General features: G+C 46.7%; 1 protein-coding gene across 14 annotated transcripts in view; it reads right to left on the bottom strand.

The window, feature by feature from the left end:
* RAB11FIP3 (RAB11 family interacting protein 3) overlaps positions 1-27,231 on the bottom strand; it is an 87,971-nt gene extending 60,740 nt beyond the window's left edge. For 5 of the 14 annotated variants that reach the window (XM_083412429.1, XM_083412431.1, XM_083412434.1 and 2 more), the window contains exon 1: positions 25,382-26,887. In XM_083412429.1, the coding sequence (XP_083268555.1) occupies positions 25,382-26,407 (1,026 nt within the window). In that variant the 5' untranslated portion in view covers positions 26,408-26,887. Of the gene's footprint in view, positions 1-25,381; positions 26,896-27,060 lie in introns of those variants that run through there. The other 9 variants (XM_083412435.1, XM_083412425.1, XM_083412427.1 and 6 more) reach the window with 7 other exon arrangements.
* Positions 27,232-27,598: the final 367 nt, after the last annotated feature.

Below are 27,598 nucleotides of genomic sequence, written 5' to 3'. Positions count from 1 at the left end.
TTAGCAGGCGCCGGGGTTCTGGCAACGTAACCGGGAGGCAGAAAGGGGCTGTTCAGAATCAAGCAATATCAGAGGGAGAGATGAGGCAGCAGGGATTCTCAGCTGAGAGACCAGCAAATTTGAACTCCTCCTGCCTTTTAATAGTTTGCATTCTGGGAATTCCACAACTAGGAACAAGAACCAGCATTTGCTTTTGCTCCCCCCCCCCTTTCCCCTCCCAATCACTTTTCCTTGTGTATTGTGGTCCTTGGGTTCTGTCCAACATTAGCCATACCTAGTGTAGACACAATGAAATTAATGGGTGTGACTAACCTAGGTCTTTTCGTTTCAATGGGTTTACTCCAAGTAGAACTTATCTGGATGCAACCCTTTGACTGTATATCTAAGGTCAGGAGCTATCTTTATTGCCGATACATCTGCAAGCTGCTCTGAGAACCTTTCCCCACCCAATATAAAAATACTTTGAATAAATGAGTTTAGAAATAATCTAATCTAGTGCAGAAGTCAGGTTAAGCATCCTACTCATAGACCGACTGAAATTAAGAGGCTTATGTTAGTCAGGTTCATTAACTTCAGTCGGTCTGCTCTGACTAGGGCTTGTGTTGGATTATGTGGCTTTTACTAAAAAAAAAATCTTGGAGATGGCCTTTATCAGGGATGGGGACTCTTTTCCAGACAGAGGGCCACATAGTATTTTCTGGGCATCTCCCCAGGGCCACATGCCAGTGCTGGAGCAGAAGCCAACTTGGGCAGAGCATCTTCCATCTAAGCAACCAGGGATTGTCCAAGTTCAAGGGCCCATTTCCAGCCAGGCAAAAACACTCAAGGAAGATGTGAAGCAAGACCAGTGAGGGCTGTGTGGCCTGGGAAGAGTCCTGAGAAGCAGACAGAGATCTGGAGGGCCACATTTGAAGTTCCCCACCTCTAGTCTAGATTAATAGCATCAGCTTCCACCCACCCCTGCTGCTGCTGCTGCTGCCACCCCCAAATGTTTTTTAGTTGTTTGGGGAGTGAAAGTCTCCCACCAATGCACTCACACGCAGTGACTCATTCAACCCTCACAAAAGCAATCAGTCACCACTTCCTTTCTGCACCATTCAGGGCATGTGGAAATTACAGCATCTACAGGTAACATCAACCCCTGAGCCCATCAGCAGCATGGAAAAGTAAAAAGATGCATGCAGACTTCTGCCGTTCTTGCATTCCTCTGCGGAAAGTTTTGCTTTCAACACACAACAAACAGGAAGCAGATCAGAAGTTTTGAGAAAAGGCCACTACAGAGGAACACACTGCCACGTTAATTTGCAACTGATGTGGGTTTTTTTAGGAAAGGGAGAAATTGCTTACGGTGGTGTTCACCACCTCGGCATTTCTCTTGGTGAACTTTCATCTCATGAAGTTCTGAAGTTGCCCTATGAGCTGGGCCCTCAAACTTAGTCAGGTGTCCCATTTACTCTCCCCAAATATCAGAAGGAAAGGACAAGAGACAGGAAACACAGATCCCTTTGTCTGCTCCATCAAATGCATGTTCTACCTAATGAAAACCATGTGCAGAGAAGCAAGGAAAAACCCCGATTCAAGCCATTCTGTGCCAGATTTTAAACGAGATTTTATTGATATAATGCACTTAGGCGCTCAAAGAGCAGGCCAACTAAAAAGCTTAATATCTTGCAGGTACACTAAATGGCACCCATATGGCACAGCGCAACCCATAATCGGATATCGTGAAGCTTATACGGGCTTCATACTAAACAGCCGTTTTCTCTTAGGAGGATAATTCTCTTCCCTGGCATCGATGGCCTAAGACAGCAAGCACCACGGGGAAGCAAAAAGGCACACTATAAGCAACAGGCAGGCAAGAGCACCCTCAGAAGCCCCTTATTAGGCAGGTGGGGCCGGCTCTACCATTAGGCAGATATGATGCCGAAGCCCCTCTTCCTAAATTTCCCAAGCTGCCAGCTGTCCCAAGTCAGGAAGCAAGGCAGCCAGGCTCCCCAAGCCAGTATCGCCTCTCTCATAAACCTATAAAGAGCCCTGCTGGATCAGGCCAAAGGAGGCCCATCTAGTCCTGAATCTCATTCTCACCGTGGACAACCAGGTGCCCTCGGGAAGCCTGAATGCAGGACTCAAGTGCAACAGCAACGGACGTCCTCCAGTACTGGCATTCAGAGGCGTACTGCCTCCAAAAGTGGAGGAAACCATTGTGGTTAATTGTAGGTCTAGCCCATGGGGTGCCCTGTGGGTGCTGCTGGACCACAGCTCCCATTCACCCCTGACCACTGGTCGTGCTGACTGGGGTTAATGGGAACGGGAGGTCATCATCAACATCATCAAACCTTTTATTGGCATCACATACAAAATTCCAATACAAATCAATACAGAATTACCACTTCCCCAGTGACACAAAACATTTGGTAAAAGAAAGGAGGCAGAGCAGTCTATCGTCACATCTCTAGGTCTCCAGGGAGATCAGAAGTCTGCAGTGTATTTCGACGACAAAAAACCAAATAGAGATATTTAGCCACTAACTTGGTGAGCTCCTGATCATTCCCCAGTAATAGAAACTGTATGACCTCCAACTCTGGTTTCCATTTGGGGATGCGGAGTTGATCTAGAAATTGCTGGCGGAGATCAGCATATAGTTTACAATTAAGAACCCTATGTGTCAGGGCTTCCACCAGGTGGTCTTCACATGGGCAAGTTCTTTCTCCTTCCACCCTGCCTGAGAACCTTCCCCAAAGGAGGTTTGATGGATTTGAATTAAACCTGGCCGGCAAAAATGCCCTTCTTTCTTGAGGGTTAAGCAGAAATTCAAGGTAATTGTGGTTAGTTTCATGTGCCCAAGAAAGTTGAAAATAAAGAGGGGAACATGTTTTCTCTGCTGCTGCTGTTAGTTCTTGGCATTCAATATCCCACAACCTACTTTTTATTATAGCCTTGGCAGATGGTAGCCATTGGGGTGCCCTGTGGGTGCAGCTGGACCACAGCTCCCCTGACCACTGGCCGTGCTGACTGGGGCTGATGGGAACAGGAGGTAACTGGGGTGCAGTAACACCCAAAGAGCACCACACTGGCTGTCTCTGAACTAGCGCAACGGCATGGGGGGGGGGAAGCAACATGATTTTGTTCCTTCCGTGATGCAGAAGGATCCTCCCATTACTTTCGGGGTGTGGGAAGGTACATGCCACAGACGTATTGCACGCAGGGAACCCTGAACTCCATCCAGAATGCTGTTTTATTGCAGCTGTGTGCAGCAACATGCTGCTGACACAAAGCACCTTTGAAGTGGATTTATCATCGACACATCAGCCCGCTTTATCTGTTGCTGTGCATTAGCCCCATTCAACATTTTCTAAGACATCAAGGGGGAGTCTCACTATTTTGCATGCAGAGCAGATGGCCTAAGCACTAAGCTATGGCCCTTCCCCAAAACTAAGCTCTACAATGCTAATAATGCAAAACGTTACAGTCCCCGGAGGTGTTCCCTGGAAGGAGCCACAACCCACAGGTAAGGTGCCAAATCACCAACAGCTCAGGTTGTCAAGGTTTGCTACCCCAGCTCAGAAGCTCTTTCTGCTTTCCTGTTGTTAACCAAGCTAACTGCGGGATTAAACGTCTGTTAATATGCAACCCTGCATTTTGCCAGGAGCACGTTTCCGTTCTATTGCAATTATAGCCAATCAATCAATCATTAAAAAATCCCCTCCAGAGACCCTATCCAATCACAGCAATGGCGGATTATAAAGGGAGCAAAGGCAGATTCTCTATCCAAGTTAAAACTTAGCCAATTATCTGTTGGGTCAGACTGAGTATACGGATAATGATTCTTTTTTAAAAAAAACAACTTTTAGATAGCAATCAATCTGTTTGTTACACTGAAGCTTTGCCTTGGTGTTTAATCCAGTGTGGTGTAGTAGTTGTCTGAGTGCTAGACTAGGGCCTGGGAAGCCAGGATCCAATCCCCTACTCAGGAAGCTAATTGGGTGACTTTAGGCTGTCTCTCAGCCTAACCTACTTCCCCAGGCTGTTTAAGAGGATAAAATGTGGAAGGGGAGAAGCATGGATTCCACCCTGGAAGTCCTTGGAGGAAAGGTGGTATAACACCAAAAAAGGAAGTTTCTTTCCAGGGAAGTATCTGTGCAGGTAAAGTTTATTGTGCCGTTCAAAAGGGTTGTTTTAACTTCTATCAAACTTGGGAGTGAGCTATAACATTAACGCTACAATGCCATGTATGCTTATGATGGGGCGAAGTCTCATAAACCCAGCCGCACACACCTCCAGCTTTGTAGGGGGCAACAAGTTATCCTCTTCTGGAATAAAATCATCAGCCAACATCACCTTAAGCTCTTCATGGCGAAAGTATGGATTTCTAAGGACTAGGATGGGGACCAGTCTGCAAAGCCATGGGTCAGCTCCGGAAGAAGCAAACCCCAGAAGAGTGCACCTAAGCACACAGAGCTATAAGCTTAGCATGGAGTTGGAGAACCTGTGGCCCTCCAGATGTGGCTGGACTATGACCTCAGTCATCCCTGACCATGGGTCATGACTGCTGAAAATGGAGTCCAGCAGCATATGGAGCGACTTCACGAGCTTAGCATTTATAGACTGTGTAATACAGAGACACACACTCTCTGTGTGTGTGTTAGGCAGCCCGGGACACACATACACACACATTCCTTAGACAGAAGGTTATGCATAGGGTGCCAGGAAGCACATTCCTTGCCTGTAGGTGAAATGTTTCCATTATTGATATTGTTCTGTACTGAAGCAACGAAGAAGGGATTTCAGATCCCCGCACGGGCGCCAGTTAAAATGAACCGAGAAAAGTGTGCATCGCAGAGAGGAAGTTGGCGGGAGAAACCCAAACCAGAAAGAAAAACAAGAGGTGCAATTGAGAACAGGAGCCCTGTATGTAATAGCACGTATTGCCCCTCCTAAATCAAGGGTTTCGCCATATGGATTTGGCTGGGCACAAGGTGGGGAGGGGGGAGCAAGGATACTGTTTCTGTCAAGAGCCCAAGCTTTTCATACAGGAAGGAATGGGTGGGATCTGAGCCAAAGCACACACACAAGGCTGTATAGAACGGGGCCGACACCCTCCAGCAAGACAGTAGACCTACTGTATACAAGCCTTCGCCAACCTAGCATCCTCCAGATGTTTTGCGCTACATATCCCATCAGCCTAAGCCTGCACACTGGGCCAAGGCTGGCGTCTCCCTTCTTTTAGCCATCATGCTGGACCGCAGCCCCCCATCCTCAAAGAGCTTCAAGCAAGGTTGGGTGACAGGCCAGGCCAGCAAAAAGGACATACAGGGCTGTCTCCCCATTATCGTCAGGGTCCTCAACAATGAAAGGCTGAAAGACTTAGCGGGACACACACACACCGCCAAAGCAGCATTGTTTCCTTTTCCTGTATTCCACATTGGTCTTTTGAGATCACTTGTAGGGGTGAACGCACCTCCTGTCACAGTTGAGAAAAGTTCTCTAAAGCCCGTACTTGCAATCAGAAAGACTAGAAGCTTGGCTTTCAGTTATTCTGAAAGATCAGGATCCTGTTGCCAACACCAAATCCATTGGCTTTTTCTGTGCTGCTTTTTTTTCAGAAACAGAGAAGACACAAAGTGCTATAGATTGGCATTATGTGCCAAGCGGGCCACTGTTTTGATTCAGTACTGGTTGAAGTTACAGCACATAAGCAGAGACAAGGCTCCCCTGCCAAGAAAAAAAAACCATTTGAAGCAAATTTCTAATTTTTTATCTAAGATATGTGATGCTTTTATAATTAAGTGTGAACTAATTTCCGATGTCCTTAATGCTACTACTCTTGTACCTGCAAAATGCTGCATTCAAAAGTGAAAAACTTAAATTATTTTTGTTACCATCCTGTCTTAACCATGGTATGTTCAGCGCCCACGTAGTGTTTAATCATGTTTAAACAGACTTGTCCACAAAGTGTGATTTCACATGCTGGTTGGCCATCCTAACCATGGTTTAAGCATTCAAAAATGGGAGACTTGCTCTTGCTCAACCGGGGCGGGGGACAACCATGGTTAAAATGGTTAATCTTCATATGTGCATCTTGCCAAAATAAGCAACCTTTGATGTATAAGGTATTGTTCAAATTTCACTTTATAATTGCTTGCAGAAGAACTCAGGACAAGGGAGATCTCCTCTGAATAATTTGTAACAGGACCGCAGAAGAGGAAACCAGTTATTTCATCTTGACAAGGGTTGGCTTTCAGGCACACCAAGTGTCTGCCCTCCGCAGGAATATTTACTTCTGGCAAAACCAAGGGAGCTGAAGTCTGATACAATCTACAGAGAACAATTCCTGCACTGTGGCTCCTGTTTCAGGGGCAGTCCAGAAAGGATCTTATTCTCACTGAGGATTCCTTTATCAAGCTTCCTTTACAGAAACCACCAAAATATTTCACCCTGGCCAGGCAGATGGAGAGGAAGGGCGGGGGAAGCCCATCAAAAGATTGATTGAAGTTCGGATCTTTAAAATTATACCAAGTGAGGAAATAGTAAGCCTACGAAGTAAAAAAAGAAAAGAAAATATTCCCAATTCCTTAACCACAAAGCTGCAATGCCAAAGCAAGGAACTCCGAATGAATGGGTGTGTCCAAACAGTAAATGAATTAATCTTCCTGTGTTCAGAAAGTTAAGCATGGTTCAACCTTGAATCACAGTACTCTCTTTCTTTCTTTCTACATAGAGAGAGAGAGAAAGAGAGAGAGAGATATCTTATTTTTCGCACCATAAGATGCACCTGACCATAGGACGCACTTAGTTTTTAGAGGAGAAAAGGGGGAAAGCCCTGTTTTGGGGGGGGATCAGCTCACAGTTGTGCAGCTTCTTTTGCAAAGGGGGAAAGCCCCTTTTTTGAGGATCAGCTCAGTTGTTGAGCTTACTTTGCAAAGGGGAAGAATTCTGTTTTTATAGGGGCCAGGGCCGGAAAGGGAGCCAGCGACCGACCACACATTCGCTCCATAAGACACACAGACATTTCCCCTTACTTTTTAGGAGGGAAAAAGTGCATCTTATGGAGCAAAAAATACGGTGTGCGCATGCATACACACACACACACACACGTTTTATATAAGGGAGATAAATTAGACAAAAGCAAACAAACAAACCACCTACAATGGGACATTCTCAATGGGACTTTCAGGCAGGAAGATATGCACCCCTTAGCTCTTTATGCACTTGAATACTGACTAGAGATGGGTGTCTGTCAATTCAGTTTCTTCAAGTTGCAGATTTTTCCGAACTTAAGATCAGTTTGCCACATTTCCATATCAGTGTACGATCCTCCCTCCACCGCAAGTCCTCACGAAAATAAATAAGAATTTTAGTGCTAATTTCTCCAACATACACTTTTTTGCCTGCAATTTCCCCCAGTAAAATTCATTTTGTTATTGTGCATTTTAATGCAAATTTTTCTGCAGTTTGTGTAGTTTTGTACAGAATACATGGCTGGAGAGCCACATTGCAAAATCTGGAGAAATGCGAATCTCAAAGGACGGCTGAGCTTCCGTTCACATATTGTTTTGGAAAGCGCGAATAAAGTAGATCTGCCTTTCAGTGCGAACTGAATCCAATTTCTCTTCCCCCCACTATTACTCCCGCATGAATATATGAACTGGCGCTGTTAAAAAGAACTGTGTTTGAGGAGATGGAAGGCAAGCTCTGCCTATGCTTTATCTTAGGGCTCGTCTGCCCAAGAAATCGCCCTGTGATGCCACAGGAGTGTTTGCCAATATGTTGCAGACTTCAACTCCCAACAGCCCCAAGCTAGAGTGGTCCATAGTCAGGGAGAATGGGAGATGAAGTCCAGCAACATCTGGAAGACGCTACGTTGGCTATCCCTATGTGGTGTCTGTGGAGCAATGGGAGAGATCCCTTGCCTACCTCACAGGGTTGTTGAGAGGATAAAATGGGAAGGAGGATAGAACCACGTACGGCACCGCAAGCCCCTTGTAATAAAAAAGTGAGATATAAATATGGTACCAGCTGTGGCTCCTGACCTGCCAATTGAAGATCAGCAGGGGAGTGAGTTGCCCTTGACAGTAATGGGGAAGAGCTTCAGCTTAGCGGTCGAGCCTCTGCCTTGCTTGCAGAACGTCCCAAGTTCAATCCCCAGGCAAGTCTGGAAAAGACCCACGGCCTGAAACCATGGAGAGCTGCTGCGTGTGGTGGGTTCAGACCAGTATTCCCCAAACTTGGGTCTCCAGCTGTTGTTGGACTACAACTCCCATTATCTCTGACCGCTGGTACTGCTAGCTAGGGATGATGGGAGTTGTAGTCCGACAATAGTTGGAGACCCAAGTTTGGGAAACTCTGGTGTGGACAATGTTGTGCTAGCTTTTTATAATTCAGCTTACTTGTCGCTAACTGTTCTTGAACATTTTGGGACATTGCTGAAAGCTCTCCGTTTCCCCCCTCCATTCCTATTCCCTTGGAAGTCTCGGCTTTTTTAAAGTTTGAAAGCCCGAGGCAGAGACTGCGTTTTCCCATGTAGTGCCTACAAATTGTAAGCACTTTAACCGTGTTAAGCTTGCTACGTGAACAGCATTCTGGTGCATAAAATCCTTTCACGTACTCAAAAATAATGATAATCCCAACTCCTCTGGGCATAAGGGGGAAAGGAGAAGCTGTTAACTTATTCCACACTGTGGGTTAACATCTGTATTAGCTGGCGCTGCTCTCCACCCAAGGCCCACATAAATTGCAGCACAACACTATATACCCCTGGAGATCTGCACTGGTGTGCAAAGCCAATGGAGAACTACAGTTCTCGGCTTCCTATTAATCATTTTCCACCCTCATGTTATGACCATGGGGGCAGGCATAGTGACTATAACGAAGCTTTGAGTCAGTAAGCCCCAGGTTCAAATCTCGCCTCTGCCACAAACTCACCAGTCACTGGCTCTCAACCACAGCCTGCCCCCATCTGCAATAAGGGAGATGTTTTAATTGGCTTATCTTATTGAACATTTTAATTGTGAGTGCTTATTTTAGTATTTTGACACAACTGTTTATTTATTTTGCAACAGGCTTCATACTTGTAAACCACTTTGGCAATTAAGTGGTATATGATTACTTTGCCCCATGTATTTTTACTGCTTGATTTTAATTACCTGCGGGTGTCTTTTTAAATACTCGTTTGTTGGAAAACTGCCCAGGGAATACTTATTGATGGGCAGCCATATACATTTAATTTAAAATTTCCAAGATACCCAAGGGTGGTGATGGAGGGAGATCTAGTTTCTATAGCTAAAGAGGCAGAGTAAAGGAAGGGAACTCTCTGTGCTCCCAGCCCTTCAGGAATCTTTTGTTATAGTCTGGACTCATTGGGAGAAAGTGTGTGAAGAGGCAGAAGTCACAACTGCACCATACATTTCACTGTCATGAAGGCCCCCAAAGAATCATGGGAAGTGTTGTTTGAAGGCTACTGAGATTTCTTCACAGACCCATCCTCCTCTCCCAAACCTACAGTTCCAAGTGTTTTAACAAAAAAATCCCTCTTCTCAGAGAACTCTGGGAACCATAGCTCTATGAGGGGAATCAGGGGTCTCCTAATAGCTCTCAGCTGTTGGCGCTGTGGGTATAACTGCAGCGCCTAGGACTTGCCAATCGCATGGTCGGCAGTTCGAATCCCCGCGGCGGGGTGCGCTCCCGTCGTTCGGTCCCAGCGCCTGCCAACCTAGCAGTTCGAAAGCACCCCCGGGTGCAAGTAGATAAATAGGGACCGCTTACCAGCGGGAAGGTAAACAGCGCTCCGTGTGCTGCGCTGGCTCGCCAGATGCAGCTTGTCACGCTGGCCACGTGACCCGGAAGTGTCTGCGGACAGCGCTGGCTCCCGGCCTATAGAGTGAGATGAGCGCACAACCCTAGAGTCTGGCAAGACTGGCCCGTACGGGCAGGGGTACCTTTACCTTTAATAGCTCTCAGCACCCTTAGCAAGCTACAGTTCCCATGGTTCTTTGGGGGAAGTCAAGGCTGTTTGAAGTGGTATGTTACTGCTTTAAATGTCTGGTGTGGGCAGCACATAGGAAGGGAGAGATGGTCTGTTCTCTTCAGCCACTTGCTCCTTTTGTGGTAAAAAGTAAACCTTACCAGCACTCACTCACTCACTCTCTCTCTCTCTCTCTCTCTCTCTCACACACACACACACACACACACACAATAGAGACTTCAATGTTTATTACATCTGTCCCACCTTTTCCTGACAGCCACCCTATGAGGTAGTTTAAGCCGGGGGATATCAACATGGTGCCCTCCAAATGCCATAAACTCCCATCAGTCCCACCCAGCCAGCATAGCCAAGGGTCAGGCATGGTGGGAGCTGAAATTCACAACACCTGAAGGACAACATGTCAGCTACTTCCTGGTTTAGGACAGGCAGCGGCCTAGCAAACATGTCTGCTCCATCATATGGAGTCTGGCCCCAACAGAAAATCCAAGTTGCTCATACCATCAACACAGACAGATTCACATCGGGTACAATTCCCCACTGCTCCCTCAACACAGTTCCAGTTAACATCCATGGGGCTTGTGCAGACAAATCTCCTGTGGTGTGGGTCATAAGATCTCCCCTTGGCACAGCCTTTCCCTAGATGCTCTCGGACTACAACTCCCTTAATCTTCAGCCAGGATGGTCAATGGCCACAGATGATAGGATCTGTAGTCCAGCCTCATTCAAAGAGACTTCAAAGCCATTCTCCAAGGAAGACATTTCACGGAGGGGCCAGCTATTCAGAAAACAAATGGGAAAGGCTTGCGGCTTTCTTTCAAGAAAACTATTTCAAGATCACTAACACCATTAAGAAAATTAAAAAAAAATTTCCTGTGTAGTACTGATCTGTGAATAAAGAACAGCAGGCAGACACACACACTTCGGCATAGTTGACGGAAGTATATATTTATATTTTGAAAGACGCCATTCTCCAGGACTGTATTTTGAAGCTGTGTGAGCAAGTCTTTCTAGCGTAACATATACACTAGCAAGCTCCCAAATTGTTCCAGGCCCACAATGGGCGGCCGGGGAGGGGGTGGGGAGGATGGTATGTACCCCTTTCACATCCCATATTATGACTATGTGGAATTACAACACACTTGGCAAGAGATCTCCAATGAGTCAGAAGCTGGTCACAGCACATTTGCCCTCCTCTCATGATCCATCTTTGCCTCATTACTACAGCATTACAGAAGCTTACCAAATTTAAATCATCATCAAGAAAAGGGCATTTCAAAAAAAACCCCTCCAAAGCAATGGAAAGCAGGACAGCAAGTTCTCTTCTTCACCCCAGGCAATTCCCCCCCCCCCGCCCTCCCCAAACTGTAGCTACCCAAACTGCTGCACCTGTCACAAAAACTGTGAAGAGAAAGGAATTATAGGGGCAGAAAATACACAGGAGAACTGGCCAAACCAGCTCCTATTTCAGATCCTGGCAGCAATGCCTGCTTGTGCCCTGAGGATTCCTAACTGAGATCTTTGCCCAAACTCAGTCACCCTCACAGTGGGAAATGCTCCGCATGCATGGGCCCAAATGGGAGGCAGGGTGGGAATGTTCCATTCTGGACATGTCCTCACCTGCTGTCTGAAACTACTGGTAGATTATTATTTTTTATTATTTTATGAGTCACCAACTTGAGCCTGCAGCTATCGCCAGGTTAAGAAGCAACTCGTACCAGGAGCAGCAAGGAAGCACCTTCTCTATGCATTCAGCATATTCTTCACACCAAGCATTTAAAGCACTATGGGTACCATTTTTAGAGGTCATGGCATCCCCCAAAAGAATCCTGGGAGCTGTAGTTTGTTAAGAGTGCTGAGAGTTGTTCAGAGACCCGCTATTCCCCTTCAAGAGCTACAATTTATGGAGTTCCCTGTGGACTGATTGTTAACATTGCTCTGGGAATGGTAGCTCTGGGAGGGAGCAGGGGTGTCCTAACGCTTCTCAGCACCCTCAAACTACAGCTCCCAGAATTTTTCAGAGGAAAGTGGACTATTTAAAGCAGGGTAGATTTGATTTAAATTTAAATCAAATCGATTTAAATCACGAATTAAATCACAGTTTAAATCACTAGTCAGTAAGACTTGATTTAAATCATTTTTAACAGAAAGACTCATTCTTGCTGGTATAATCTTAATATTTACAACCAGATGAAGGTTTCATTTTTGAAATAATAAATTTTCAGAGTGGTTTTTACAGTTATATCACAAATTACTGATTTGGTTATACTATTAGAAATACAAAGACAAGTAATTATGAAATTACTGCTTATACACTATTTGGACAACTTTTCTGCTGATTTCTTACCCGCCCTTTATTGCAAGGTCCTGGGAGGGGCGGGCAGTGTTCACAGCAACAAGATATACGATCATGTAACAAATAAAACAGTTGCAAACATAGAAGTGTAACAACAACAACAACAAAAGCAGATCCTTCCTCCATATAAAAGGAAAGGGGGAAATTCCATTGATAAAAGCAATACAAATGTTTAAAAGCATTTTTTTTTAAAAATCATTCCAGTACAGATGCAGACCGAGATAAAGATCTCCACTTAAAAGACTTGTTGGAAGAGGAAAGTCTGCAGCAGACACAAAAGACAACAGAGACAGTGCCTGCCTAATATTCAACAAAAGGGAATTCCTGAGGGTAGGTGCCACCAGCTAAAGACCTAAACATACTAGTCCACATTTCTCTTCTTAGGCTCTGGAAGAGGTATTTCTGCCACTGGGAGATGGAGAGAGAAATTCTTCCAAGATAATAATTGAGCACACTGAGCTTGAAAGCAGCCCAATTTTTATTTAAAAAGGAGGAACAAAATTCTCCCTCCCACCACCCCAGATATATTTTCCCAGCTCCACCACTTCCTGCCTTTTGCACATTAATTGCTCATTTTTTTTCCAAGGGGGGGGGTAGTGGAGAAACATCTCTCAACATAATTGGGCTGAGCTTTAGTAAACACTGCTTGCAGAATTTAAATTTTCAAGGAAGTGGCCAAAAACAGAATGTAGGGGGGGTGGAGATCCACCACCACCAAACGAGCTAGGAGCACAGCAAAGTCTGCAAGAATCACTGTGCAAAAGCAGCCAATAGGTCTGGTTATGTAAGTCTCAGAAAAACCAAACACCTTTGATTGCTGAGCTTCTTGTTCGCCATAGAGCACCTTTTCCCCTCCCCTCCGAAACTGCTGAACACACACACACCAGCAAAGCCAAACAAGCAGAACTGAACATAAAAATCAGAGATAAGAGCGGAGTCAACATATGCGGAATGTGGTTTGACATTAACAAAGCAAAGAAGCCTAGATTTCAGAGGGGCAAACCTGCAATTTTTCTGCACTGCAACAGTTTCAAAAGTCATCCTTGTCACCTCAATACATGACACCAGCATTTCTCAACGCTGTTTAAACATAAATAAGCCATGCACCCCTCATGAACCTATATATTGTCGGCTGCTGCACTGTGCTTACAGCAGAGATGAGGTACTGGTGGCTCTGTAGATTCTCCTGGACTCCAACTCCCATCAGTCCCAGCCAGCACAGCTGACAGTCAATGGTCAGGGGTGATGGGAAGCCTCTGAGTCCAGCAAGGGCTGGAAGGCCACAAGTTCCCCACACTGGGGAAAGCCTGGTCTGTGCCACTGGCAAACCTCAGCAACAGCACAGGCAGGCAATGGCCACATTCACAGCATACATTTAAAGCACCAAGATATCACTTTAAACAGTCATGGCTTCCCCCAAAGAATTCTGGGAGCTGTAGTTTGTTTTTAGGAGACTTCCCATTCCCCTCACAGAGCTACAATTTCCAGAGTGGTGTAATTCCTCTTTGAAGGGAACTCTGGGAATTGTAGCTCTGGAAGGGAAATAGAGGTCAGCACCCTTAACAAACTACAGCTCCCAGAATTCTTTGTGGAGACGGTTTGAAGTGGTAGCATAGTGCTTCAAATGTATGGTGCAAACATGACCAGAGCGTAACAGCAGCATAACATTGTGCACTGATGACAGAGGGTCACCATGAGCTAGTATATTTTTATTCATAAAGAATGGGTTGTTTCCCAAGCACTGTCAATAAGGTGGAGGCAGAGTTTAACTTCCCCACTCAAGAGAGCTCCCAGCATCCTTTGCAAAGTTTTCTCACCATGCGTGTTCTGCAATGCACCTCATTGGTGATTGGTGTTCCTCCAAAAACACCAACACCGTGGCTGCCCTGTTGAAGCTGGCCATGGAGACAGGTCATCTTTGTTAAAGAATAGAGCACAAAACTGAACTGGCAAGTTTTTAGTTATCTGCTGCCCTTTCAAGCAAAGGCTTTCATTGCCTGGAACCAATAGCTGGGATAATACAATGCTGCTGTTGACTTTACCAGAGGGGGACGGGCAGGACACAATGGGGGAAGGGCAGGAAATCGTTTCGTGCTTCTATACACATGCTCTGGACCAAAAGTCTGGACAGACTACTGTTCTGGCTGAAACGACAACCACAAATATGAACAGCCTCAAATCAATTTTCCCTCTTCCTGGAACTATGCAGCGAGCTCTGTTTTCAACAAGATATTTCCTCCACCACCTACTTTGTTCCAAAATGAGACACTCCTCCGAGTTCTCACTTGTACCTTGAGATAGGCGTGTATCACAAGTGAGAAGTCTTTCTTCCGATGGTTAAGTGTCAGGAAGAGATTGATGGGCATTGCAAAGGTCTGATTCCTTTTCCATTTGCTGCCAAATAAGCAGGAAGCTGTGAGCTCTACTCCTTTTCCCCTCCCCCCCCAAAATAACCTAATAGTCAACAGTTAAGAAAACTCAGGTTTCTGCAAAATGGGTATACATTTTCAGAGGGCTGCTTTGATTTATCCTGCTACCCCTTGGCAAAGGACGAAAGGATGGCGTGATGTTTACAGTGGTACCTCTGGTTAAATACTTAATTCGTTCCGGAGGTTCGTTCTTAACCTGAAACTGTTCTTAACCTGAAGCACCACTTTAGCTAATGGGGCCGCTGCTGCTGCCGCGCCGCCAGAGCACGATTTCTGTTCTCATCCTGAAGCAAATTTCTTAACCCGAGGTACTATTTCTGGGTTAGCGGAGTCTGTAACCTGAAGCATATGTAACCTGAAGCGTATGTGACCTGAGGTACCACTGTATGTGGAGTAGCTGATTAGGAGCGGGGAGACCCAGGTGCGAATCCTCACTCAGCTCACTGTGTGCCTTGGGCTTCTCACTCAAGACATAAATTACAGGGTTGTTGTGCAGGTAACAGCAGAAGGTGAATAACTCTATATAGCTACCAGGAGCTCCTTGGAAGCAGAAGGGGTAGGGAAAGAAGTGTTGCAGGATGAGGCAGGGCAATCTTTCTGACTGCCCCTGACCACATGTGCCCATGGGTGGTGACCAGGGACCACATGCCAATGAGCATTGGAGCTGGCAGTGGTAATTGCCTGGGCTCATTCATTCACCCTCACGGGGAAGAGTAACCCCTCTCGAGGCACCAATCTCCCCTTTGCAATAACACTCCTCCCAGCCCAGGAACTGAATACACGCCATACATTTAAAGCACGTTGAAAAAACATGCCCCTCCAAACAAAGAATAGTGGGAACTGTAACTTGCCCCCACTGAGCTACAATTCCCAGCACCCTTATACTACAGTTCCCATGATTCTTTGGGGGAGAACGTGATTTACATCTACAGTGTGTAGGCAGTCCTAGTGACCTTCCCTGTGCACCTTCCTCCTCATTGCAATGGTGCTCCCAACACTGTGAAAAACATGGGAGCAGAAAAATTTGGGTAAGACACATGGTGGCTTGGGTGTCCCCCTATGGACCACACTGATTGTTATATATCTGTGTGTGTGTGTGTACCAGTTATAATGCAATTTATAATTTACAAATAACAACCACAGAAAATAATCAGGAGCTGGTGCAGACTATGGGAGACCTGCCCTCTTCAAGACATCCCTTCCCCATAAAGTGTTTCCAGGTTTTCAAAAAACTTGTGTCCCAACAGTGGAACATACCTACAAACCAGGTGCTCTTTTTTCTCATGTGCTGCCTTCAAACCTCCTTCCAAAGCCACAAGCACTGCTAGGCTTTTCATTGTCATTTAAAACGATTAAACCCCAAGGATGAATGTCATGCGTTTGTTCCAGAGCCATGGCCTGTGCCTTTAACTACATGGGCAGCAGCATGCTGGAAATCTGCCGGAAGAATGACTTACTGCACTCCAGAGAAGAGAGGCATAAAGGTAACTAACCCACAGCTCCCACCGCAGAAGGAGTGAGATAATTGGCCCTCCAAGTGGCTGGACCACCCCATGGCAGCCTGAGATCAGAGGGTACGGAGTTCTGCAACGGCAGCTTCCGTGGCCAGGCCTGACGCTGGCTCTCAGCCCGAGAAATCCTTTCAGCCAAACTAGACTCTGGGAGGATCCCGCTCTTCTCTCTTGCACCACAGAAGAAAAACCGCAATATTCAGAAGAGAAGGGAGGGAGGGTAATCTACGTCCTTGTTAGGCCTGCCAGCGTCTTTTCCCCTACATTATTATCACTACGGCAGAGTTCTTGGCAGAAGCAACCTGGAGCAAAGAGAGCTCAGAGCGTTGCTTGGAAGCCCAAAGGGCTTTGGTCAAACAGCTCACTTAGCGCAAGACAGGGAACTCCTGGGCTTTCCTTTTTCGCCAGCCGCTGAAGGAGGAGCCCATTACATTCTAAAATCTCTCCAGACATGTTATGAGCAGAAGGAGCTGCCTTCTACTAAGTCATAACATTGGTCCATCTAGCTCAAGACTAGCTTCACTGACCAGAAATGGCTCTCTGGGGTGTCAGGACAATAATTTTTCCAATTCCTACCTGCAGATGACGGGGATTGAACCTGGGTGGAAAGAAGATGCTGTACCGCTGAGCTATGGCCTTTCTACAAGAGCAGAAAGCCTTTTTCAGCTCAAGGGCCACATTCCCTTCTGGGAACCTTTTGGAGGCCACATGCCAAAGATGGCAGGGCCTGCAGAAAAAGTGGGCAGAGCAACAAATATGAATACAGTGGTACCTCTAGATGCAAACAGGTTCTGTTCCAGAGCCCCGTTCGCATCCTGAAGCAAACGCAACCCGCGTCTGCGGGTCGCGATTCGCCGCTTCCACACATGATGTCATTTTGAGCATCTGCACAGGCGCAGAAACCCAGAAGTAACGCATTCCATTACTTCCGGGTCGCCGCAGAGCCTAACCTGAAAACGCTCAACCAGAAGTATATTCAACCTGAGGTATGACTGTACAATAAACTACTTTCTATGCATGTTCCTTCTGTCCTCTAGCCAGGCAAGCAAGAGGCATTATGGGAGTTTAAGGACACACGACCATCAGGCAGGAACATTGAAGGAGGGTTCAAAGTAGCACCGGTGAGGGGCGTGGCTTGGGGAAGATTTCCAAGGGCCAGATAGGGAGATTGGAGGGGCCTACATACTCTATAGACCAGGGATGTCCAACAGGTCAATTGCGATTTACCGGTCGATCAACCACTTTGGCTGATCCTCCCCCAAGAAAGCTCAACAACTCTGGTCAATCCAATGGGTAGATCACTGCCAGTTTCTTTATAGTGGGAATAGATCACAGTCTCCTGGAAGTTGGACACCCCTGCTCTAGACAATAAAATCACAGGTAATGAAGAGTGTGGCCTGGGTAGAACAGGGGGACCAGGGAGCCTCCCAAGAGCCAAACAGAGAGACTTGGAGAGGCCAGAGTTCCAAACCCCTATTCAGATGGGCAGCAGTGAGAACGTTCAGCAAAAACTGAATGGAGTAAGAAAACAGTCCAGTGAAGATTGAACCCGATCAGCAGCCACAGAACACAGACCAATATTATTTTTTTGGGAGGGGGGTATATGAAATGAAATGGAATTCCCTGAAAGAAGGCTCACCAGCTGGCAACATGAGCAGAAGGATTCCATGTTTCCAAAGTACTTCCAATTGTATTCCATAATTTAGGTTATCTTTAAAATGAAAATCTAGCACACTCTTCCAAGGATACAGCTGTTCAGTTCAATGCAGCTTTTCAACGTGCAGCCCTAAGTACTGCACATCCAGACAACCACCATTGTGAGATAAAAGGCAAACTGGAATTTATTTATTTATTTATTTATCATCATCATCATCATCATTATTTATATGCCGTCCATCTGACTGGGTTACCCCAGGCACTCTGGGTATTAAATTACAAATTAAAACACAGTAAGATATCCAGACAAAAAGCTGCGGGGTCAAATAATTTTAAAAGGCATTCCTGGAATATTTTAATACCAGATATGAACCCCACCCTAACCCCACAACCTGCTGGGCCTTGTATTTGTATATTTTATTCTGCTGCCTTGTTTTATAGTACAGTGGTACCTCTGTTTGCGAATGGGATCCGTTCCAGAACCCCGTTCACAACCTGGGAGGAACGCAACCCGCGTCTGCGCACGCGCGGGTCGCAATTCGCCGCTTCTGTGCATGTGCGTGATGTCATTTTGCGCGTCTGCACATGCACGTGTGGCGAAACCCAGAAGTACGGTAACCTTTTCCAGTACTTCCGGGTTGCCGCGGGACACAACCTGAAAAGATGTAACCTGAACTGAACGTAACACGAGGTATGACTGTATTGGTCTTCGATTTTGTGAACTGCCTTGTCATCATCTCCGTGAGAGGTGGAATAGAAAGGGTTTTAAATACATGCAAGATGGTTGAATTAAACTCAGGGTGAAGGAACGGGTCAGAGATAATAGCTTTGCAAGTGACCAGGGCAAAGCAGCAACTGATTGGAAGCTGCTGGTTTGGTACATGAATATTTGAACGATCTCTTTTTCAAGGCAGAACAGAAAACCCCCATGGAAAACGATATATAGTGGGGAAGAAGAGAATGAAATTTAAGGAGAGAGATTGAAGGGGAGCATCAATCTATTATTTTTTTTAAAAAAACACCAGGTAGGATTTAAAGTTAGGATTAAAACCTGAGACTGCAGGGAACTGTTCTTTCCTGTCTATTTGCAAGCTGACGAATTTCTGCCTGTCACAGAGGATCATAACAGAGGAGAGAAAAGCATTTTTCCAGATGTAAGAACAGAGGAAGAGCTCTGCTAGATCAGGCCAATGGGACATTTAGTCTCAGCCTAACCTCCCTCACTGGGTTGTTCTGCGATGATTGACAGATGATTCCAGACTACTGATAGGTGGGGAAAGTCATGTCCCACTATCAAAGCTGATCTGCAAGGGTTGGTATAGGCAGAAAAAGCTCTGGCTTGATGAGCCAAAAGTGTTCCCCACCCCTAACCCAGTTGAACAGTATGAACTGCTCTAAGGCAGCCGCTTATACTCCTATCCAACTGGAAAAAGTGAAGGGCAGGGGAACAGAAATGTGCTTCGATCCTTCCAACCATGCTCAGATATCTGAAGTGAAGGCAGGGAATGGTTCAGGCTGGTTGGTGGTTCTGGGCTCCAAAAGAACAAAGTTTGGAACAAGCTTGGGGCTAAATGCTCTGCCCCCCACGCACTGTTTTTGACATGAAAATCCATGATTCACAGAGGTGCCTGAACCAGTAAACTCTAGCTTGGTTTAAGCCCGGTTCCGGTGGAACAAGGAACTCTGGCTTAATAGAAAACCAGGATCTTCGGGACGGAGCCAGCATTCATTGAGAGGTGGTGATGGGAGAGTGATCTTTGCTAGGAACACTGGAAGTGGCCTTATACAGAGTCAGACCACTGGTCTGTTTAGTCTAGTATTGTCTACACTAACTGGCAGAAACTCTCCAGTTTTTAGCCCTACCTGGAGATGCCAGGATTGAACATGCAGCCTTCTGCATGCAGACCATATGCTCTGCCTCTAAGCTATGTCCCATCCCAAACCAGGTCAACAGCAGAAGCAACCTTCTAAAGATGATGGAGGAGACTTTTCCATTGATTAGAGAGTTTTGACAATACTACTGGTCAGCCCAGAAGTTCATGCCCAATATCATTTTGGAGGTTCAACTAGGGGACTAACATTTTCAAAGCAAAACAAAAGAAGTAACCACTTCAGCGGGTAACACTACATAGACAATGCCTTTCTTGTCAGGATTCCTCCAAGTCTGCAGATAGCTCCCTCCAGTGTGTAGGTGCTGCTGTTTTGGCTACAGAAAGCAATGGCAGTCACAGCCTAAGCATCAGAATTACACAATTGTTGCAATGACGTCCAAGATCACGTTGGCACACCTCTTTGAAGAGTCTCAAATGCACACTATGGGAGCCCCAAGGGTGAGTTATTGCAAATAAGGTGACTTCGAAGAATGGTTGTTTTTTAAAAATGCAAACCTGTGAGATAAGCACGACGACCTGTAATGAGAATTAAATCCACGTGAAGGAATGCCATCTCAGCCAACTGTTTAGGCTGAATAGCTCCCATATGGTGTGTGTAATAGAGCTATATATACACCCACACAAGCCTTGATGTAGAACGCCTTTGACATCTTGCCTTCGAGACACTGCTGGATTACTCTCATTTTTATTATGCCACATTACTCCACTCAGACATCCTCTCTTAGAACTCCCATTTCCAACATCTTCTAAGCAAACGGATAGGTAAGGTGTCTAATTTGAATTTTTTTTTAAAAAAGAGACCAATTACGTACAGCATCTTCACCGAGAGTAAAGTAGGCTACCTGCAACTGCACATCTGAAGACTTACACCCAGGCACACACCCTACAGAATAATGATTTGTAGCACAGTTTTAGGCTAGCATTATGCCAGACACGTGCCAGAACTCCTCCTGCTCTTTGGAATCACTGTTTACCTGTCACTATTCACCCCCCCACCCAATTTTTGATTGCATCACATAGACAATCACAGCAGGTTTCACCTGCAGCAAAGTGATATTCTGAAAGCTAAAGCCATGCCAGTATCAATGCAAACAGATAGCAAATTTCCCAAACCTAGTAACATTTGTTTTAATGGGAATCTAGGGGGAAGATGGGGAGCGGAGGACCAGGTATGCAATTCATGTTTCCCAGGTGTCTCCAGGTGTGCACAATTTGGCATCGCAAAGCTGATGCTCTGCTTAACATTTTTGCTCCCATCTGCAGTAGAGGCTGGTCCATTAGGGCAATTGGGGCATTGCCCCCCCAAATTTCAGGCAGTCCCACATGCCTCCCTTCTTACTTACAGCCAGTCAGGGGGTTGCTCCTGCTCTGGCGGCACCTGCTGTTGGTCTCCCTGCCTCCTGCCCTACCAGTCCCAGGGGGCACCAGTCACCACTGCCCACCTGTAATTAATACAGGCACAGTTTGTCCCTGAAGAACAAGCAAAGAAGTCAGGCATACAGTCAGAAATGTTCTCACGGCATGACTTTTTACTGCCACCTTTCCTACAAGGAGGTCAAGGTGGCATAGGCAGTTCTGACCGCACCCTACAAAAATGTATTTTACCTTCAAAATAACCCTGTGAGGTAGGACAGGTAAAGAGGCTAGCCTGAGGACACTCAAGTGAGATTCTTTGGTAAGGAGGCATCTGAAACTAGATGTCTCCTCAGCTTGACCCTCAAACCACTGCACAACACTGCTGCGCTATGGCTATGAGGTGGAATCCTTGGTTGGTGGAGCAGCAGAAACTGAACTAGAAGCAGCCACAAATTCATGTAGACACAAGCAGCTTATTTCTTTTTCTTTCCTCATTTCCCCCTCTCATTTTTTTAAAAGCACATAGGTTTGAGAAATTGCTTGAACATTTATTCCTTACATTTCCGCAAGGGTGAGAGACCTCCAGAAGATAGCTGAAAATTCAAAGGAAAGGCTTTGGTACACACAAGCCTGTCCTATTTCTGACGCAGGCATTTTAAAATGAAAGGTAGAGAGAGGCCCTAGACCAGGAGTGGGGGAAATCTCCAGATTTTGCTGGACTACAACTCCCATCATCAGCTCCAGTCAGCACAGCCAAAGATCAGCAGCGATGGGAGTTGTAGTCCAACAACATCTGGACTACATCCCCCAATGTTGTTTTTCCAGCAGCTGGGCCCCCTTCCAGTTTGTTAGAGAAGGCCAAGACGGTATCTTCCATGTTTTAGACTTCAATAAGCTCTTGCAAGCACTGACAAGGGTCAGGGATGATGGAAGTTGTGGTCCATCAGTTGGAGGGTACCATGTAGGCTAGCCCTGTGTTAAGAGTATGGGAGGAAAACTAAGGGGAGGGGTTTGCAAGGGACAGTTGGGTAGGTGGGAAAAACAGGAAACACACCTTCCAACCTGCAAATTCTCCTTACAAGTGTCCCCCTCTTAATGGCGGGATTTGTTCTACCTCCACAGTTAGAGGCATTTTGCCTCTGGGTACCAGTTGCCAGGAATCTCAGGTGGGCAGAGTGCACTCATGTCCAGCTTGCAGGCTTCATGAAGGCATCTTGTTGGCCGCTATGAGAACAAGATGCTGGACTAGATGGGGCCATTGGCCTGATCCAGCAGGTTTGTCTTATGTTCATACTATTGAGGTACAAATAGGGTGAGACACCCAGTGTTGCTTTTATCACATCAGGCTTGGGTTAGAAACCAGGTGCACTGCAGGTATGCACAGGCCTGGGTCTCACGACATACTGAGCCAACCTTTGGTGACAGCTCAGCATGGTGCAACAAGCAGAATGGACTGGGGACAAGCCCAAAAGCTGCAAGCCATGATTTAGGGCATGGGTAGGCAAACTAAGGGTCAGGGCTGGATCCGGCCCAATCGCCTTCTCAGTCCGGTCTGCAGATGGTCTGGGAATCAGCATGTTTTAACATGAGTAAAATGTGCCCTTTTATTTAAAATGCATCTTGGGGTTGTTTGTGGGACATAGGAAATCATTCATTCCCTCCCCCCCCCCAAAAAAAAATATAGTCCGGCCCCCCACACGGTCTGAGGGACAGTGGCCTGCCCCCCTGCCAAAAATGTTTGCTAACCCCTGATTTTGGGTGTCATGCAAGCCAGGCCACAGGAGGAGAGATTGCAGAGCAAATATATATACTAGGTGCTCAAGTGAAAGAGCCAGGCCACACTCTTCAATGGCATGTAGCAGGGCACAGTAATCAAGCAAGTTTCAGTAGCCAACAGGACTTGAAAGAAACTCGAGGCACTTCCAGACAGGCACTATTTTCCAAGCATCAACAAGGCACTTCCAGACCATCACTGTTTTCGGGTGGCTCTCAATAGCATACTGACAAATTCATTTAGCCAATTTACAGTTGATCTTTGTGGAAACAGGTCTTGCGCAACAAACCTGCTTCCACAAAGGACTGGACTTTTTTGCAATAAGCAAAGCAACAACAACAACAAAAATGCACTGAGAAGTGTCAGATAACACTCGCTTTCATGCAACGCGATCTAACCTCCTGGAAAACAGATCAGAATGAAAGCTCATTGAATAGCCAATGTTGGCTAATCTCCCTGCAAACCAATAAGGAGGAATGTTCAAAACCTGGTCTTCTGCAGGTGTCCTCAGAAGCATTCAAATATGATGAGCAGTTGGGAGCAACAAAAAGACATTTGGTACAACACCATCCTATCTCTTACGAACAATCATCCCAAAACCGCAATGGAAGTGCAAATCAATGTCACTGCAAGATCGTAAGAAGGTAATCCCTCCCCTTAACACAAACAGGATGAGGGAAGAGTGGAGAAGTCTTTAACACAGCAACAAAACATGACCAGGCATTGCCAGCAAAGTTGCTTATTGCAGCCAGCGAGTCGTCCAGATTTATCATCACTACCAGGCAGCACCAGGCTCAAACATGCACAAAAGCCACGGAGAATTCATATTTGCCACAACAGCACTTTGAAAGGGCAAAATTAAAGTCCCAGTTTGAAAAGAAGTGTGTGCGCTTTCAAGCAGTCTTCAATAAGTCCCTTAAGAATAGGTGGCACTAGACAACCGACATTTCACCCCAGGTAAAAACCGACATTTCACCAGTAGGTAAAAACAGCAGACCCTCCCAGCCAATTAAAGAAAGTTAAGTTGGCACACCTGTGGCAGATCTGAATTTGCCCCTCACATCAACTCTAGTCTTTTTACTGTTTCATCAGATCTCTACAGCCAATTGGAAGACTGACAGCACAAACCAAAGCACAGCTACTCAGCAGTAACTCCTACTGAATTCAATGGGGCTTACTCCCACATAAACAGGGTTAGGACTACAGCCTTATGTAAAGAAGGCTACAAAGGCAATTTTTTCCCAACCCCTTCCTTTCATGGTTCTCTCTATTGTTCAAGATGAGAGCGTCTATGGAAGCAGATACACACCAAGCACAAAAGTAGATATCAAATTTGATCAGATTCCATAATACCACTTAAAAGTAGGTGGAATCACAGTTACACACATAGGTGATGGTCACAGCAGATGAAGAAATTAAAAGCTTCCAGAGCCTTTGGTCCCATTTCTATATACAAAAAATAAAAATCAAGCTACAGTTGGGGTTTTTTTCATGGCCTATGTCATTTTTTCCTACAGGTCAAAACAGCCATGTGTGAATGCTTTCCCCATCCAAACACACAGTGGAAAATGCCTTCTATATATATGGTAGAGCAGACATAGTCAAACTCAGCCCTCCAGATGTTTTTTGGGACTACAACTCCCATGATCCCTAGCTAACAGGACCAGTGGTCAGGGATGATGGGAATTGTAGTCCCAAAACATCTAGAGGGCCAGGTTTGACTATGCCTGTGGTAGAGAGCTGGCTAGGCCTCACCTTCTCAGTGGCCTAAAACAGACAAGCTCAGAAGAAAGCCTTGTTACTGGTATAAACTGGGCCTAAGGCTGCACTCTTCTTACCCGTACTAAGTCAGCGCTGGTCCTGCTATTAGACATCATGAGACAGCCTCCCCAGGCAACCAATTTAGGACATCATGAAAGGTTAAGTCATTAGTTATTTGTTTTCATTACCATAAGTCAATTATCATTGTATATTTACTCCCATGGAGAGGCACTTGTGAGACTTTCTGTCTCAGGTGTCAATGTAACTTGGCTACACTTGAGTACTAAGTTCCACTTGACGTAAGGTGGCTGTGCAGTAGAATATCTTACCAGACTTGACTTGAAGGTAAGCCTCACTGGCCTCTCTGGGGCTTACTTCTGAGTAAACATGAATAGGCCTGGGCTGTGAAATGAGAGTGCCATTAAGAGCATAAGCATTGGCTGGAACTGCTCAATACAACTGCTCTTCCTCCATTCAACACTGGAAGCATCCATGAAAACCTCCCTCATAGAACCAAAGTTATGTGTGTTGGCTTGGCTACAGAACAGAATAAGATTTATATCAGATACACATATTTTAAAGCACAGGGTAATTCACTATACAGAAGAGAAGCCATCAACCCTCAACAAAATTAGCCTTAAAAAAAAGAAAAAGAAAACCCTATTACCTGCTCTGCTCCATAAACTGTAGCAAACTGGACAAACTCCTCTATCCGGACAAATCCATCACCATCACGGTCCAGGGCATCGAAGACAGCTCGGAGTCGGGGAGCATCATCTGGAGAACTTGGAGATTCATCCTCTATGTGTTCAGTGTGCCCAAATTCAAGGTGTGGGCTGAGATTATTGGGAGAATGGAAAGCAGGGAAGAGGTCCACTCCCGTGCCAATTTGGGGAGCTAGAGCCAAATCCAAAGGCCGCAGCAAAGGGCTCTGCGGACACTTTTGAGAGTCACAGCTATCCATATCTTTAGTCCAAGGGGGGCTTGGAAGGCCTCTGTCTAAGGGGCCTTCTTCCTCCTCCTCTTCCTCTTGAGAAGGCTCACCAGCCAAGATCAAGGGTTCCCCACCACCTTCCACAGGCTCCTGGGGTTGTGGAAAGGGTTCTCCTTCACTCCACTCCTCTACAACCGGTTGTAAATCCTGAGGAACTGGAGACTCAGCCTGGCTGGAGGAGCAGGAGACCAACTGCTCCTCTTCCCTCAACGCTGTGCTTTCCTCCAAGGCCAACCCATCCCGGACAGGGGCAAGCCTCAAATCCAAACCCTCCCCAGGGCTATCCGGATTACTGTTATCGCCCACACCTGAACCGGTTTCCCCGTCGCTGATTGGCCCCTGGGCCTCCGGGTCCACCTCCTCCGGCTCCTTCTCCACGCGGTACAAAAATTCAAGGGGGCCGTCGGGGAACAAGGCTTGGCGGCGCTCCATCTCACCCAGCTTCATCCCGTTCAGGACCCGCTCCAGGGCCAAAGGCTTTTTTGTGTCCCCTGTTCCGGGCAAGATCAAGGCGGTGTTTCCCGCGGTTGTTTCCCGGGAAAGCAGCACGAGTTCGGGGCTGGGCAAAGCCGGTCCTCTCTTTTGCTCCAGGAGGAGGTATTTCCCATTCTGGAGGGGCCCCAGCGTCAGAAGCGGCTCTCGATCCGGTTTGGTCCCTGGATCGGAAAGAGTCATTAGCAAATCCGGATCCATTTTCATCAGAGAGAAACTGAAGGGGGGGAGGGGAGAGGAGAGCGGGTTGCTTTTTCTTGTTTCCTTTTAAATAGAAAAAAGGGACTGCGAGGAGGAGGGGCGGGGAGAGAAATGCAATATAAAGGCCGCTCCGCTTCTCCTTAGCAACCGCCGCCCCGCTACTGGAAAAAAAAAACCCCGATCTCCGGTTATGGTGCCGTTTTGGACGCCTCGGAGGAATCGCTGCTGCTGCCGCCGCCGCCGCCTCTCCTGCAAACCGGAGCCGCGCTCCTATGCCATCGCCTCGCGTCCATCACCTCCACACCCTTCGCATCTCCCCTTCCAGAAGGAAAAAGCAGCCCGCAAGCACAAGCACACACCACCTCTGCTCCGGAGGAAAAGAGAAGAGTTGATCTATTAGATCACGTGAAAAAAAATCGATTTCAAGGAAGAGTAAGATGAGGTGGTTGCAATCCAGGCAACGGCAGCGCGCGCACTCGCAGAACAACCCCCCCCCCAAAAAAAGATTCAATGGAAGGAGCAAAGGGAGGGGGAGGGAAATCAGCAGCGCCCCCACAAGAAGGAGGGGAGGGGGGGGGAAACAAGCCAGGCAGCGTTTTGCAAAAGGAGGCCCCGGTTCAAGCCGGCATCCAGAAGGACGCAGAAAAAGCGCGACTCACTCCGGGGGTACAGGAGGAGAAATCAGGTGTCCCCCTCTTTTTTTCCTCCTCTCTCTCTCTGTCGCCTCCTCCTCACTCGCCTACCCGACGGGTCTGTATCCTGGCAGCGCTGCTCTCCCCTTGCGGCAAGAGGTGCATGGCAGGCGGCGACCGTCTCGCTCCTCCTCTCTGCAAGCAAAGCCGGCTGGTGGCGAAGGAGGGAGGGCGGACGGCTTGGCTTTTCGTCTGCCCCGGCGCCTCTGAATCAGGCTCCTCCCGGCCGGGGGGGGGGGGGACGGGAGGAGGAGGAGGCCGGCTTTGTGTGCGTCTCTCTCCGGATCAGGCTCCACCCGTTGCTTGCCTGGCCGGAGGGGAGATGGGAAGAGGGGAGAGCAAGGAGACAAGGTGTTTTTTTGAGAAATAAAAACGGGCCCAATCTGGGGGTTACTCAAGAGAGTAGGGAGCACTTGCCTTCCAGCTGAGATCCCACTGAATGAATCTATTGTGTTTATTGACTGCATTTACAATATCCTCCCAAACAGCCTTCGGCGTTCGCATT

Source organism: Podarcis tiliguerta (genome assembly GCF_965153285.1).
Source record: "Podarcis tiliguerta genome assembly, chromosome: 14".
Taxonomy (NCBI): domain Eukaryota; kingdom Metazoa; phylum Chordata; class Lepidosauria; order Squamata; family Lacertidae; genus Podarcis; species Podarcis tiliguerta.
This window is presented reverse-complemented; position numbering and strand designations above follow the sequence as displayed.